We start from the raw sequence: 13,590 nt of genomic DNA, 5'->3' as shown, positions 1-13,590 counted from the left end.
GACAGTTGAAGACTGGAAAAATGATGCCTGGTCTGATGAGTCTCCATTTCTGTTGAGACATTCAGATGGTAGAGTCAGAATTTGGCGTAAACAGAATGAGAACATGGATCCATCATGCCTTGTTACCACTGTGCAGGCTGTAATGGTGTGGGGGATGTTTTCTCGGCACACTTTAGGCCACTTAGTGCCAATTGGGCATGGTTTAAATGCTACGGCCTACCTGAGCATTGTTTCTGACAATGTCCATCCCTTTATGACCACCATGTACCAATCCTCTGATGGCTACTTCCAGCAGGATAATGCACCATGTCACAAAGCTCGAATCATTTCAAATTGGTTTCTTGAACATGACAATGAGTTCACTGTACTAAAATGGCCCCCACAGTCACCAGATCTCAACGCAATAGAGCATCTTTGGGATGTGGTGGAACGGGAGCTTGGCCAGAGAAATGTTTTTTTTTTTTTTTTGCCGTATGGGCTCCTCTGTTTGCCAAGAGAGCTTGCTACATTGTGTGAATGGCGCTAGGTCACTTTCATTGAGCCAGACCTGTCAATCAATTTTGAATGCGCATTGGTTTCGTTAGAAGATAACAAATTGGTGCGAGGCCACAGAGTTTCTTTCTGTCTGACTGGTGCATGCGAGGCTGCACACATGTCTGTGCCATTTACATTCAGGTTTAAAAAATTGGCACTGGTTTGGGTTAGACTCGGGTCTAATTTTCTCGGGTCAGGTCTTTCTTTCAAAAAACAAAGATTTATGCAGGCCTGGTTTGGGTAAGAAATGACTTGAGTCGGGTGCATTTCTTTGGACCCGAGAAGAGCTCTAATATACAGTCATTTTTTGTTTGTCATAAGGAAAGAGCGATCCGTTTTGTGTCCTGGAATTGGGAAACAACAGGATGCAGACTCACACCATCTACAAAACGCTCAACCCAGAGTGGAATAAAGTCTTCACTTTGTCAGTATCTTCATAATTTTGTTTTTATTTTTTAGTACGAATGAGTGATCTATATCAAACTAAATGTGTTCACTTTTGTTTTATGTGTTTTTACGGGCAGCCCAATAAAAGACATTCATGAGGTTTTGGAAATAACCGTGTTTGATGAAGACGGAGACAAAGCTCCAGATTTCTTGGGGAAGGTGGCCGTTCCTTTACTCTCTGTAAGTGCAAAGATTTACTTTGGTCTTAACGTGAATAGCGATTATTTAAAGGTTAAAGGATTAGTCCCAATTTCTTTAAAAAAATCCAGATAATTTACTCACCACCACGTCATCCAAAATGTTGATGTCTGTCTTTGTTCAGTCGAGAAGAAATTATGTTTTTTGAGAAAAACATTCCAGGATTTTTCTCATTGTAATGGACCCCAACACTTAACAGTTTTAATGCATTTTCAACTGAGTTTCAAAGGACTATAAACGATCCCAAACAAGGCATAAGGGTCTAATCTAGCGAAACGATTGTCATTTTTGGCAAGAAAATTAAAAATATGCACTTTAACACGTAACTTCTCATCTTCCTCCAGTCCTGTGACGCGCCACATGACCTCACGCAATACGTCATCACGTCAAGAGGTCACGGATGACGTATCGAAACTACACCCCCAGTGTTTACAAGTGTGAAGAAAGACGTTCAGACGTTATTGTATGTTGAATAATACTAATTAATGTCTTTGTGTCAGTTTATTCTTTAAATGGTCCGCAAATGTGCGTTTCATATATGTAACACGTGACCCTTCTATTTTACTATGCAATTACGTGAGGTCGCGCTGGCGCTTTTTAGGACCAGAGATAGACGAGAAGTTGTGGTTTAAAAGTGCATATTTTTTATTTTTCTTGCCAAAAATGACAATCATTTCGCAAGATAAAACCCTTATGCCTCGTTTGGGATCGATTAGAGTCCTTTGAAACTGCAATTTTAAACTGCATTAAAACTGTTAAGTGTTGGGGTCCATTAAAATGAGAAATATCCTGGAATTTTTTCCTTAAAGGTGCAGTGTGTAATTTTTAGAAGGATCTCTTGACAGAAATGCAAAATAATATACAAAACTGTATTATCAGGGGTGTATAAAGACCTTTCATAATGACCAGTTATGTGTTTATTACCTTAGAACGAGACCTTTTTATCTACATACACCGAGGGTCCCCTTACATGGAAGTCGCCATTTTGTGCCGCCATTTTTCTACAGAAGCCCTAAACGGACAATTTTTTTTACTAAGTTGTCTCCGACTATGAGATGTTTGTCCGGTGGCGGCTACCGTAGCGTATCTATGTGTTTCAAAGGCGAAGAGTGAGAAGTGGATTAAGCCGTTGGTTGCAATTTGCAACCTCACCACTAGATGCCGCTACAATTTACACACTGCACCTTTAAAAAACATAATTCTTCTCGACTGAACAAAGAAAGACATTCATTTTCATCAACATTTTTGATGACATGGTGTTGAGTAAATTAGTTGGATTTATTTTTAAGAAAATGGACTAATCCTTTAAGTATTGTATATTATTATTTTTTCAACAGGTACATAATGGCCAGCAGGTTGCTTGTGCTCTGAGGAAAGAGAATTTAGGAGGATTGTCCAAAGGAACCATTTTATTGGAGCTTGAAGTTATCTTCAATTCTGTGAGTCACGGAATATGCATTTAATCTAGAGATCAATACTTTGATCTTTACATTTTTGCTATTTATATTTGATGATGTTTTTTGTGTCTAATGTTTTGTTGGTTAGGTGAAAGCAAGCATCAGGACGTTCACACCCAGAGAACAGAAGTTCCTTGAGGACAATGCCAAGTTTTCTAAGAAGGTACAAGCTTAAATGTTTTGATTATGGTTGTGTTTTTATATTGTGTAGTTTATTGTAGTATAGTACATACAGTAACCGTACAAGGGCAACTACATCAACACTAAAACTAAGAAAAATGATTTTACAATGTTGATTGACCTGTCAAATGTAGATAATAGGGATGTAATGGTACACAGAATTTATGGTTCAGTACGTACCCCGGTTTTTAAGTCACAGTTAGGTTCATATTTAACACAGTTTGGTGAAAGAAATGCCAAACATAAAATGATGTTGTTCATTATAAACTTTTGTAAATATCAACATTTGTAAACGTCAAGAGTTTACATATTTTAATTAAACATCTGCTTGGTTTAAATGAAATGAATAAAAACAAAATAGAATAAAACTTGAGGAATAACGGAAACTTGCTACAAAAGCTTGCAATGTTTTTCAAGCCTCCGAGGTTTCCCGATTCGTCCACTGTTTTGGACATGACATTGATGAGCTGTGCTGCCTGCAAAAGTTGAAATTCTTTTAACTTGACACGACATCTTAAAATTGTGTACGAGACACGCGGGTAACAGTCCAATCCATCTAACACATTTTAACAAAAGTAGCGCAGATGAATGAAAAAATATGTTCGCCTTTAGCGGCTTTGTTAAAAAAAACTTCACCACTTAATATGTCCATGTGGGAACTTGGAAGTTTGTTACTCATGTAAATTAAGTCTACTGTTGACTACCGTTAAAGATTGCACCGAACTGGAAGTCCCGTACCAAAATGGTTCGATACAAATATGTTTATTATTTGCAGAATCATAATCACAATAATTTGCGTTGAGTATAATATAAAAATTATTTTACATGATTACTCAGGGGCGGTTTCCTGTATAGGGTTAAGATTAATCCAGATTAATCTAAGTTATATTAGGACATTTAAATAGTTTTTACAAATAAACTTTTCAAAAACAATACAGGTGTCTTGAGACAAAACAATGACACTGAAGGTGTTTTGAAATTAAGGCAGCTTAAACCTAAATTTTATTCTGGGAGTAGGATCAGCCCTGTTCGGAAAACTACCCCTCAGTGAATTTAAAACATGCATTTATTTTAAACCAATAATTGTTTTACCCTGATTATTAAAAAACTATTAGTTGCACAGCCCTAATGTTTACCATTACACCCTTTAACTTTCTTTTACATTTGACTTTACTTTTAAATGTTTTGTGATGTTGCTCATTTGTAAGTCACTTTGGATAAGGGTTAAATGTAAAATGTATAACTGTGACAATGACAGGTTCTTGCAAGGAATGTTGTTCGCGTGAGGAATCTTTATCGTGCCGTGTGCCGTGTAAACCAGTTCATCAAAAGCTGCTTTCAGTGGGAAAGTGTTCAGAGGAGCATCATAGCATTTCTGGTATGACAAGTCTTTCATTTACCCCCATTTATATTCATTTGTGCTTCAGGTCATATTCAAGTCACAAAACTGCATCAAAATGGGTTTGCAAATTTCCTTTATTGGGTTATGACTTTTCCTAACAAGCAATAGCTGTCATTTCACTATCTAGGTTAACCATAGACCCGATATAGTCTGGCTATGAGTAACACACTTCTAGCCCACATACACTTGAATTTGGTTACATGTGTCTTTTGCAAAAATAACTTGGTGTTTGGTTATTTTATATCCTTTATTTTTTGGCTACGTTTAGATTTTGCCTTGTTTTAGCCTAGACTTCTGGGCTGTGTTTGGATGTCTATTAGACGCAAAATTGCTTGCTGGGTTTATTTGTCTATTTTCATGCTAGTTTTGTGTGTATGTTTATATTTACTGTGTTTTAGATTAAGCTTCTTGAATTTGGTTGATCAAATGAAGAGTTAATTCACATACATGTTGCGCTGTGACCATTACATTTAGCATATAGGTTATAGTCTGTGATAGTCAGGTGGTTTGACCTATATGCTAAATGTAATGGTCACAGCGCCACACAATGGTGAAAGTGAAAAACACATATTATAACATATTTTGTCTCCTACACAATAGCTTAATGTATAGTGTAACATTAACATTTATGAACATCTTTGTATTTTTCTTTTTTATCTTGATTCAACTTAATTTATTTTGTTTTAAAACATAATTTAATAATGCATGACAATTTTCTCTTTCTTTCTCTCTCTCTCTGGCCATCTGAATGAAAATGTTAATTCCTATGAGAAGTGTTTAATAATGTGATATACAATTGTATTGTATGAATCTAAATATTTTAATTTTTCTGCAGGTTTTTATTCTTATGGTGTGGTATTGGGAGTTTTATATGTTACCTCTGTTCATGGTTGTGCTGATAGCGTGGAACTATCTTCAGATCGCTTCAGAGAGAGTCAGCAGAGATCTGGTGAGAAAACTAAAACCTCACATCACACAAACTATATCTACTTATCTCATGTTAATCTTAAGTACCTATAGAGTACTAGTGCATCCTTCATAATTTAAAAAAGTCTTTAGTTTAATCATATTTATAAAAGGCTGATCAGCTGTAGCACTACTGTGAGTCATGAGCAAGCAACACACGCAAAACATTATCCCACAATCTCTGAATAACTTAAGGTTCACTACATGTTCACGTCGTTTACTTTATATGATTTCTAACAAAATATTTGATGCAGTTTTTCTTACCTCCTGCAACTCATGACCCGGTTGTTTTATTACTAGGACCGTCCTATTTCAACGAAATCCAGCGTTATACAAACACACTTGCATAATTCCGCTGCTACTCCAGTTAAACTAACTACATCTATTGTATTATTACAATATTGTTCTTTGGGAAGCTGAACAAGCTTAAATTTCCCTCACAAACAACAACACACTTCTTTGGAGACGCTGATTTTGTGTCAGCTCTTGGTTGGTGTGTGTGTGTGCGTTATTCCGGAAGAATGCCCATATAAGGACTTCCACTGTACTTCCAGCACTGCTTGGTTTCAGTAGTCTGAAAAAGTGCATTCGGCCCAGAAATACTCTGTAACATTTCCAAATGGTTCTTTGAAACTTTGCCTATTTTAGCATGAAAATCCAACTCTTTATCTGTGTTAATAAGTCATGAAATGGCGTTAAACCCCCCCCCCTTTAACATAATTAGCTTACATTGACTTGTATAGTATCATGTCCATCAAGAGTGGACAGCTACAGCTGAGAATTTCTTTATCATTTATGTCTAACAGGCTGTAAACTTGAATCATAATGTAAAACTTTTGCTTGGCAGGACACTATGGAGATGTATGAAGAAGAAGAGGAAGATGAGAAGGTATAAACATTACTACAGCAGTAACACACGTCTACAATTTCAATCATCTCGGAAAATACAAACATTCATGTTGAATATTTCTTGTTGTAGGAGTCTGAAAAGAAAGGTATTATGGAGAAGATTCACATGGTTCAGGAGATTGTCATTGCGGTCCAGAACCTTCTGGAGGAGATTGCGTGCTTTGGTGAAAGAATAAAGAAGTGAGTTTTCATCTTTTCAATTAAGCGGTGTCATATTTCAAGCTATGTGGGTCCAAATTTTAGTAGCAAGACCCTCTCTCAACTTTCATTAGATAACAAAACAACTTCAATTCACTTTTCTGAGTCATTTAACACAAATTTTCTTTAACCAGCTGGTATTAAAGTTATGATGACACTTGGTATCTAATGCAGTGATATTAAGACAATTGACCAGAATGGATTCAATGATGCTTATTGTTAATATGAAAATGTATATTTTCTTTGTCTTTTCTCTCCAGTACGTTTAACTGGTCTGTGCCATTCCTATCTAATCTGGCCTTTCTGGTTCTCATCATGGCCACAATCATCACCTATTTTATCCCAATACGCTACATTGTTTTATTATGGGGTGAGATAACAGATTTAATCAAATATATAACATTATTAGTTAAACCATTACACTGTTTGTTTTAAAGGTCCATTGTGTAACTTTTAGAAGGACAGAAAAACTATATTATCAGGGTTCCCACGGGTTCTTGAAATCCTTGAAAGTTTGTGAATCTGGGGAGAAAAAAAATTCAAGGCCCAAGTGTTTGAGGTCATTGAAAGTGCTTGAATCTATTCTAAGAAAGAAGTTTTCTGAAAAAAAATTCAAATTATTCCCTGTGTAGTGTATGATAATACACTTCTAGACTTTTTAAGCACACATGCTAAACTGTAAATATGCTTATATCTTCTGTATGCGAATGTTGACTCATACCAAAATGCTTTTTTGCATAGTTGTGTTTGACACATGAAAACGTCTCGGGTTATGTATGTAACTGTTGTTCCCTGAGAAGGAACGCCATAACGCCGTCTTTGGCAATATTTCAGATAGCGATATACTTTCTGGCTCCCGCGTCACCCTGTCTTTGTCGTTAAGCCTCACCATTGGTTGAATTTGATATACACATTCAGACACACTTACCCCTGGAGGCGTCCCCAAAGTGTCACCGTAGTGACGCAGCGCGAGTTCCCTCGAAAGGGAACTGTAACAATGTATCTTAAAAGGTAACACGATGTAACCTTGCTCTTACTTGAAATGTGTCCCCACATTTAGTCATTGAATTTGAGGGTATTGGACCTGGAAAGTCCTTGAAAGGACCTTGAATTTGAGGTTAACTAAGGTGTGGGAACCCTGAACAGTGATTGTGAGTGTAATGTAGGATTTTCAGTATCTAGTCTTATGTTTGTTTTTTTAGGTATTCATAAATTCACAAAGAAACTGCGAAATCCATACGCCATTGAAAACAATGAGGTGATGGATTTTCTCTCCAGAGTGCCTTCAGATGTCCAAATGGTAATAACTACAATTTTTCATCTGAGGTTTATATATTAAAGTCAAGGCTTGTTATTGTGATCTATAAGATTTTTGCTTAAAAAAATTATCCTATTATACATATTATTCATACTGCAAAAAATATATATTTTGAAATATGTTTACAAAAATGTATATGCATTGGAAGAAAAACGGTGTATGTTACAAACCTGTAAATATTAAAACTAAATATATTTTCAACTACAAAAATACACTTAGAATTTTATAGTTTATACATGCGTATACATTTTATACAAACTTTCATATTTTGGCCAGGAAAAATTTATTTTTTGCCGTATGGGTTGTAAATTTAGAAATGTAATTGTTGCCACTGAAATACATTAAGCAAGAAGCAGTGGGTTACCAGTGCATTTTATAACAGCTAAGGGGCATTGTTTGGCACACTGCTTTGCGGGGCTTATTGATTTTATAAAACGGTTACTTCATATGCATTATGTTAGCGGGATTTTATAAAATAAAACACAAATAAGTTGTAATTATATTAGTACAAATATTACTTTTCCGCCAAACAAAGTAGTTCCTCAGAATCAAGTGTGGCTGCAACAGAGCGCAGTTCCCAACCAACACAGACGCAGCAAAGACACAATGAAAATATGATTTAAGACTGTGGTGTTTATTTTATAAACCAACATTCATCTAATTTATACATAAACATTTATATTGTGCAACTGTTGAAGTGATGATCAAATATTGGAACATTGGAAGCATGCTGAACTCTTTCCCCGTCAACGTTTGTTTTTTAAGTTGCCACCCAGTTTTAGTTTAATGCCTTACAGAAAAATTATCTTCTTTAAATAAACATTTTTATTTATTTATTATTTTTATCTTGTAAATAAAAATATCCAATGAAAGAACAGACGCTCCGCTTTCAAACAACAACAACAAAAAAAAAAACTTTTCATCACTTCATTTGTCTTTTATCACCTCTCAAATTTTCAGCTAAAAGCTTAGATAATTAAATTTTTGTGAATAACTAATGTAAGAGATCAGATTCAGAGCCATGATCAAAACTTACACAGTGTTTTACGTGTTGAGTGAATGCGTCAGTGTTTAAGTTGGGTAAGATCGCCACCCAGTGGATGGCGGAAATATGAATTTGAGGTATAAACTCCTCAGCGAATGTTTTCTCTTTATTGACGAGATAACTCAACAATATTTATTGACATTTGTCTGGATATCGCCATTAATTGTGCAATTGTAGACAAATTAAAAACATAATTAAAGAATGTGATGTTTATTTTCATAAATCAGTGGGGCAGTGATACTTATGTAATGCGGTCTGAACCGTGGGTTTACCGGGGTATTTTATCACGGCTAAGAATGCGTTTCAACCAATCAGAATGAAGAACCAGAACTGCCCGTTTTATAATTTAAAATATATTCTCATATCTGACGGTTAAAACTAAATATTTTCAAAATATAAAAATATATTTAATTAAGCTTTACTTTCTACAAAATATGTTTAGCATTTATTTAATAAGTATTTTTGGCCAAATTAATAAATTTTTTGCTGTATGTGACTGTTTAAATTATATAAATTTAAGGTTCAGTAAGTCATTTATCAAGTGAATTCACATAATATGAACTCCAGTCAACACTTCCGGTCTTGAAGGCCGCTATTGTTGTCATTGTATTTTCCTCCAATGAAATCATTTTAATATGTTTTTCTTCAGGCACAGTACACAGAGCTCAGCAGTTGTAGTGTTCACACTCCTTACAGGAGAAGAAAAGCGTCTCCATAGAGAATCATGAGAAGATTTCTTGTGAAGAACAGTTCAGATTGTGTTAATCTGTGTATTTTAATATAAATGCGTGCTGTACTAAAGGTCTGTAGATCATGAGATGATAGCAGTATTACTGCTGGATTGTGTTGAATAAACCTACAGATACAATAGTAACTCGTGTAATGTACAGTACAGCTCTGATACAGTCAAGAGTTAAACAAACATACAGTAACTGCAATGCACGTTTACACTTTAACACATTGAAATAAAGTTTTACACCAGCATCCATTCATAGATTCTGCAATATAATGTTTAGGAGTACAATAAAGTGCAATGATTTGCTATTTTTTATATATATTATTTTGTTTTATCAGATTGTACAGTAAGTTTTATAAAGGTAAACACTGGTTTGTAAAATCACATTGTTGCCACATTTCGGTGAATGAATTTGAAAACAGAATTGAATTCTGTGTGACAGATTTGTAAAGTGTATTTTATGTAAATTATTTATGTTTATAATACAGTGAGTGCATGAGAAGTGCCTTTGACAAACTCTAGGTGATAAAAATAAAATGATTACAGTTCTCCTCATGTGTATATAAATGTATCATTTAATGCAATGTAAAATACTACTGTAGATACATAATCAGTTACTGTAAATACAAATAAAAATTATGCACCTCTAATTTTATTTTTAAAGTCCCCCTGTGGTGAATATCAGGTTTATTTTTTTCATACGTCTGTGTTGTGTTTTTTTAATGCTTTAAGACAAACCATGTGCAAATCTATCATTCAACACTATTGTGCAGTATTTTCTCCATTTAATTGGGTATACGACAAGCATGTAGACTGTACGATGAGGACTGCGACACAGGATAGCGCAGTGTCAACAGAAATCGCCACGATTGTTTCACGATGGCAATTTTTTTCGTCAAGGACAGCCAAAAATCGTGCAGTGTATCCCGGGCTTTAACCTCTTTACATCAGCGCTAAAAATTGAGCTGGGACTAATTTGCATATTCATATCTATGATCTGAGCTGTGCGACTGAGCAGAGTTGGGGACTAATTTGCATAAAGGTGAGGGATGGCTTCAATCTAAAAAATATGGTTTCTGAAAGGTTCTTACATTTAAGCATTTAGCAGACGCTTTTGTACGACTTAAAAAAAGATTAGGAAACAATTAAAGCGATGTGTCATAGATAGGCAAAATAAAATGTGCTTATAACAAGATACAAGTTTTCACTATTTCTAAACAATATCTGTTTGAGAGAAAGAGTTAGTTTAGGTGTTGAAGATACAACGTCTCCCCCGTGACAGACTCTTCAAAGTTTGGTTTAGGGAGAATAAGATTAAGTCACTGGCCAACACACTAAATCCCTTACAAGAACCAGAGTCCCGCCCCCGACCAGACACTCCAAATCGATACTAACTGAGTATCATCAAAAAAAGGTTGAGTAAGGGAGTAAGAGGAAACCGAGTCTGTCTGGGCTTTATACTACTCCCTTACTCGACGCCCTCCTCCTCAGAAACCTCATGAGGAGGGCTGAGCAAGTAATAACATTATGCATTACTTATCTTCAATCTTTACTCTGTGTTTGGGAATGAATAGCCCGCTTTGTGGTTTTATTAGTCTTGTTTTAGAGTTGGGCAGCATGCTCTGTAACTCTCAGCATAATTATAACCAAATTCTGTAATGGTTTCTTGCTTTTTCAGCAGTACCCACTAGGACCATTACAGCTTTCCAAAGAAACCACAAAATTTATTGGAGTCATATTGGTTTCTACTGGTGTCCACCATAGGTTGCCAAAGGTGTTCTATTGGTCCTTAAAGGCGGGGTGCATGATCTCTGAAAGCCAATGTTGACATATTAAATCATCTAAACAAACACGCCCCTACATCAATAGAATCTGGACCTTCTGTTGATAAACCCGCCCCACACATACGCAACCCATGCACTGATGTCGTTTAGTAGACACGCACCTTACTGCTGATTGGCTACAAGTGTGTTTTGGTAGTCGGCCCGACTAAGTGTTTTTCAAAAATCGTGCACTCTGCATTTAATGGTATCCAATAAACAATACATGCCACCAATAGAAAAAAGCAAACTACCGATAGAGACCATCAGGGACCATTACAGTGTCCATTAAAATCAACAGAATTCCCATTAAAAATTCTGTAATGGTTTCTATTGTTTTTTTTTCTCAGCAGGGCACTGCATTTTTCGAGGCATGTGCAGATGTGAAGTTGCGTTTATTCAGCTGCACTAAACACACACATGCACAGAAGATAGCACCGTCCTTATTCTTGATAAGAAACCCGTGGACTCGCTGTCCTGACAGGCTGAAGTTTGATACACCTCCACTAACACAATAATTTACCGTGATGATGATAAATACAAAACTGCCAACAACACACAAACTTGCGACTGCTTTTACTGAATACCAACATACTGAACCACAAAGATCCTCCATCTACATGCGTAATATGACCCGTTGTTGGAAAAAAATGGGATTTTGAGAACTGTCTTAGAAACAGTTCCGTAGAAATTTGCAGCTGGGTTGCCGGTAACTTACCATAGATTTAAGTTTATGTTTTTTACTGGCAACATTTTGTTCAAAGTTAAATGAAAATTAAACATTTACAAGTCTTTGTCTTTACAGAATAAAACTAGAAAAAAAGCATCAAGCAAAAAATTCTGGGAAACAAAATCTAAAGCAAAAAACAGAAAAAGTTTGATGATGATTTCTGGTTCCCAGAATGCTTTTCATGAGGCTGTTATTGTATAGTTTTATTCTGTAAAGATAAAGACTTCTTAGTATTTAAAATGTATTCAACTTTTAACAAACTCTTGCCAGTAAATAACATAAATTTTAATATACGGTAATTTACCGGCAACCCAGCTGCAATAACATTGTAATTTCTATGGATTTTTTTACAGTGTACATTTAATTAATTTTTTTGTAAGGTATTTTCATACAAGGTTATATATTTATCTCACAAAAATTTATCTACAATGTGCGGTTTAACATAAAATATTTATTTTATTAAAATAAACAATATTGTGGCTTTAAAGCACAGCTTTTTATATCTTTATCCGGGGTGTGTTCAATTATTTCTACATAAACATTCCTGGACATTTTGTTCTAAATGGACTCTTTAATTATGGTTTTACTCTAGTAAAAGTGTAGTAACCATGGTTTTTGATTAAACAACAAAAATAAAATAATGCTCATGGTTTCAAGATATGCAATACACAATAATACTGCAAAGGCTTTAACTAAATATAGAGCTGGAGCATTGGTGTATTTGTACTGTTTTTGCTGTTGTTATGGCATCCGGCTGTTCTCTGGAGGGACACAAGGACTTGGCATCCTTTGGAAAACAAACTGTACAGGAATGAGATGTTTGGCCTTCAAGGGTACCATCTTGTTTGATGAACATTTAACTCTTAGATTAAACGAAGTATGTTCTCTATAACACAAATACAGTGCCATTCTTCTTAAAAAGAATTAAGTTATGGATATCTGTTTCATCTTGGCTAGGCCACTTGCATCTATCAAAAGCCAAATCCCTAACAGCTGATCATGTCAAACACAATCTGACCCCTACTTGGTGGTATTGTGCGAGATTAAAATTAAAGGAACTTCTTCATAAATTACATTTCCTCTAAAGACATACATTTCTGTTGAGTAACATATATAATGCTCCATGAATATTATTACGAAACAATAATTTGACGCAACAGCAGATACAAAAAAAAATACTTTTATTTATGCTGTTTTACACAATAAAAACATGTAAATAATAAAAAACAGAAAAGGCATACATAGCACTGAATTATGTCAGCACTTATCTAATAATTAGGGCTGGGTATCGATTCAGATGTTCCAGATCGATTCGATTTCGATTCACAAGCTATCAAATCGATTCGATTCCGATTCTCGATAAAATTTTCGATTCCGGTTCTCTGGTCGGTTTTTATACTCAATTCTCGATTCAACTCAATGAATATAGATTTAATACACATACTATATTAATAAAAAAGAACAGTGAACAGCAGTTTACAAGTGGGTAATTAATAAAAACAAATTAAAAGCCACAGCACATCTTGCTTGCGAAATCTAAAATGCTTCCATTCCTCCGTTCAATGTTTGTGGAAATAAATGTGAAAAAAAAAATCGATTCTGCTCTTTGAGAATCGATTTTTAATCGATTCTGCTCTTTGAGAATCGATT

At 35.1% G+C, this 13,590-nt stretch overlaps 1 protein-coding gene across 2 annotated transcripts in view; it reads left to right on the top strand.

The window, feature by feature from the left end:
• mctp2b (multiple C2 domains, transmembrane 2b) overlaps nt 1-10,042 on the top strand; it is a 44,607-nt gene extending 34,565 nt beyond the window's left edge. For both annotated transcript variants that reach the window (XM_065294201.2, XM_065294200.2), the window contains 11 exons: nt 856-958; nt 1,059-1,161; nt 2,517-2,618; nt 2,725-2,799; nt 4,075-4,194; nt 5,054-5,167; nt 6,032-6,073; nt 6,164-6,273; nt 6,552-6,661; nt 7,494-7,591; nt 9,304-10,042. In XM_065294201.2, the coding sequence (XP_065150273.1) occupies nt 856-958; nt 1,059-1,161; nt 2,517-2,618; nt 2,725-2,799; nt 4,075-4,194; nt 5,054-5,167; nt 6,032-6,073; nt 6,164-6,273; nt 6,552-6,661; nt 7,494-7,591; nt 9,304-9,372 (1,046 nt within the window). In that variant the 3' untranslated portion in view covers nt 9,373-10,042. The remainder of the gene's footprint in view (nt 1-855; nt 959-1,058; nt 1,162-2,516; nt 2,619-2,724; nt 2,800-4,074; nt 4,195-5,053; nt 5,168-6,031; nt 6,074-6,163; nt 6,274-6,551; nt 6,662-7,493; nt 7,592-9,303) is intronic.
• Nucleotides 10,043-13,590: the final 3,548 nt, after the last annotated feature.

Source organism: Paramisgurnus dabryanus, chromosome 2, assembly GCF_030506205.2.
Source record: "Paramisgurnus dabryanus chromosome 2, PD_genome_1.1, whole genome shotgun sequence".
NCBI lineage: Eukaryota > Metazoa > Chordata > Actinopteri > Cypriniformes > Cobitidae > Paramisgurnus > Paramisgurnus dabryanus.
The sequence above is the reverse complement of the archived record's forward strand: the minus strand, read 5'-3'. Positions and strand labels throughout refer to the sequence as shown.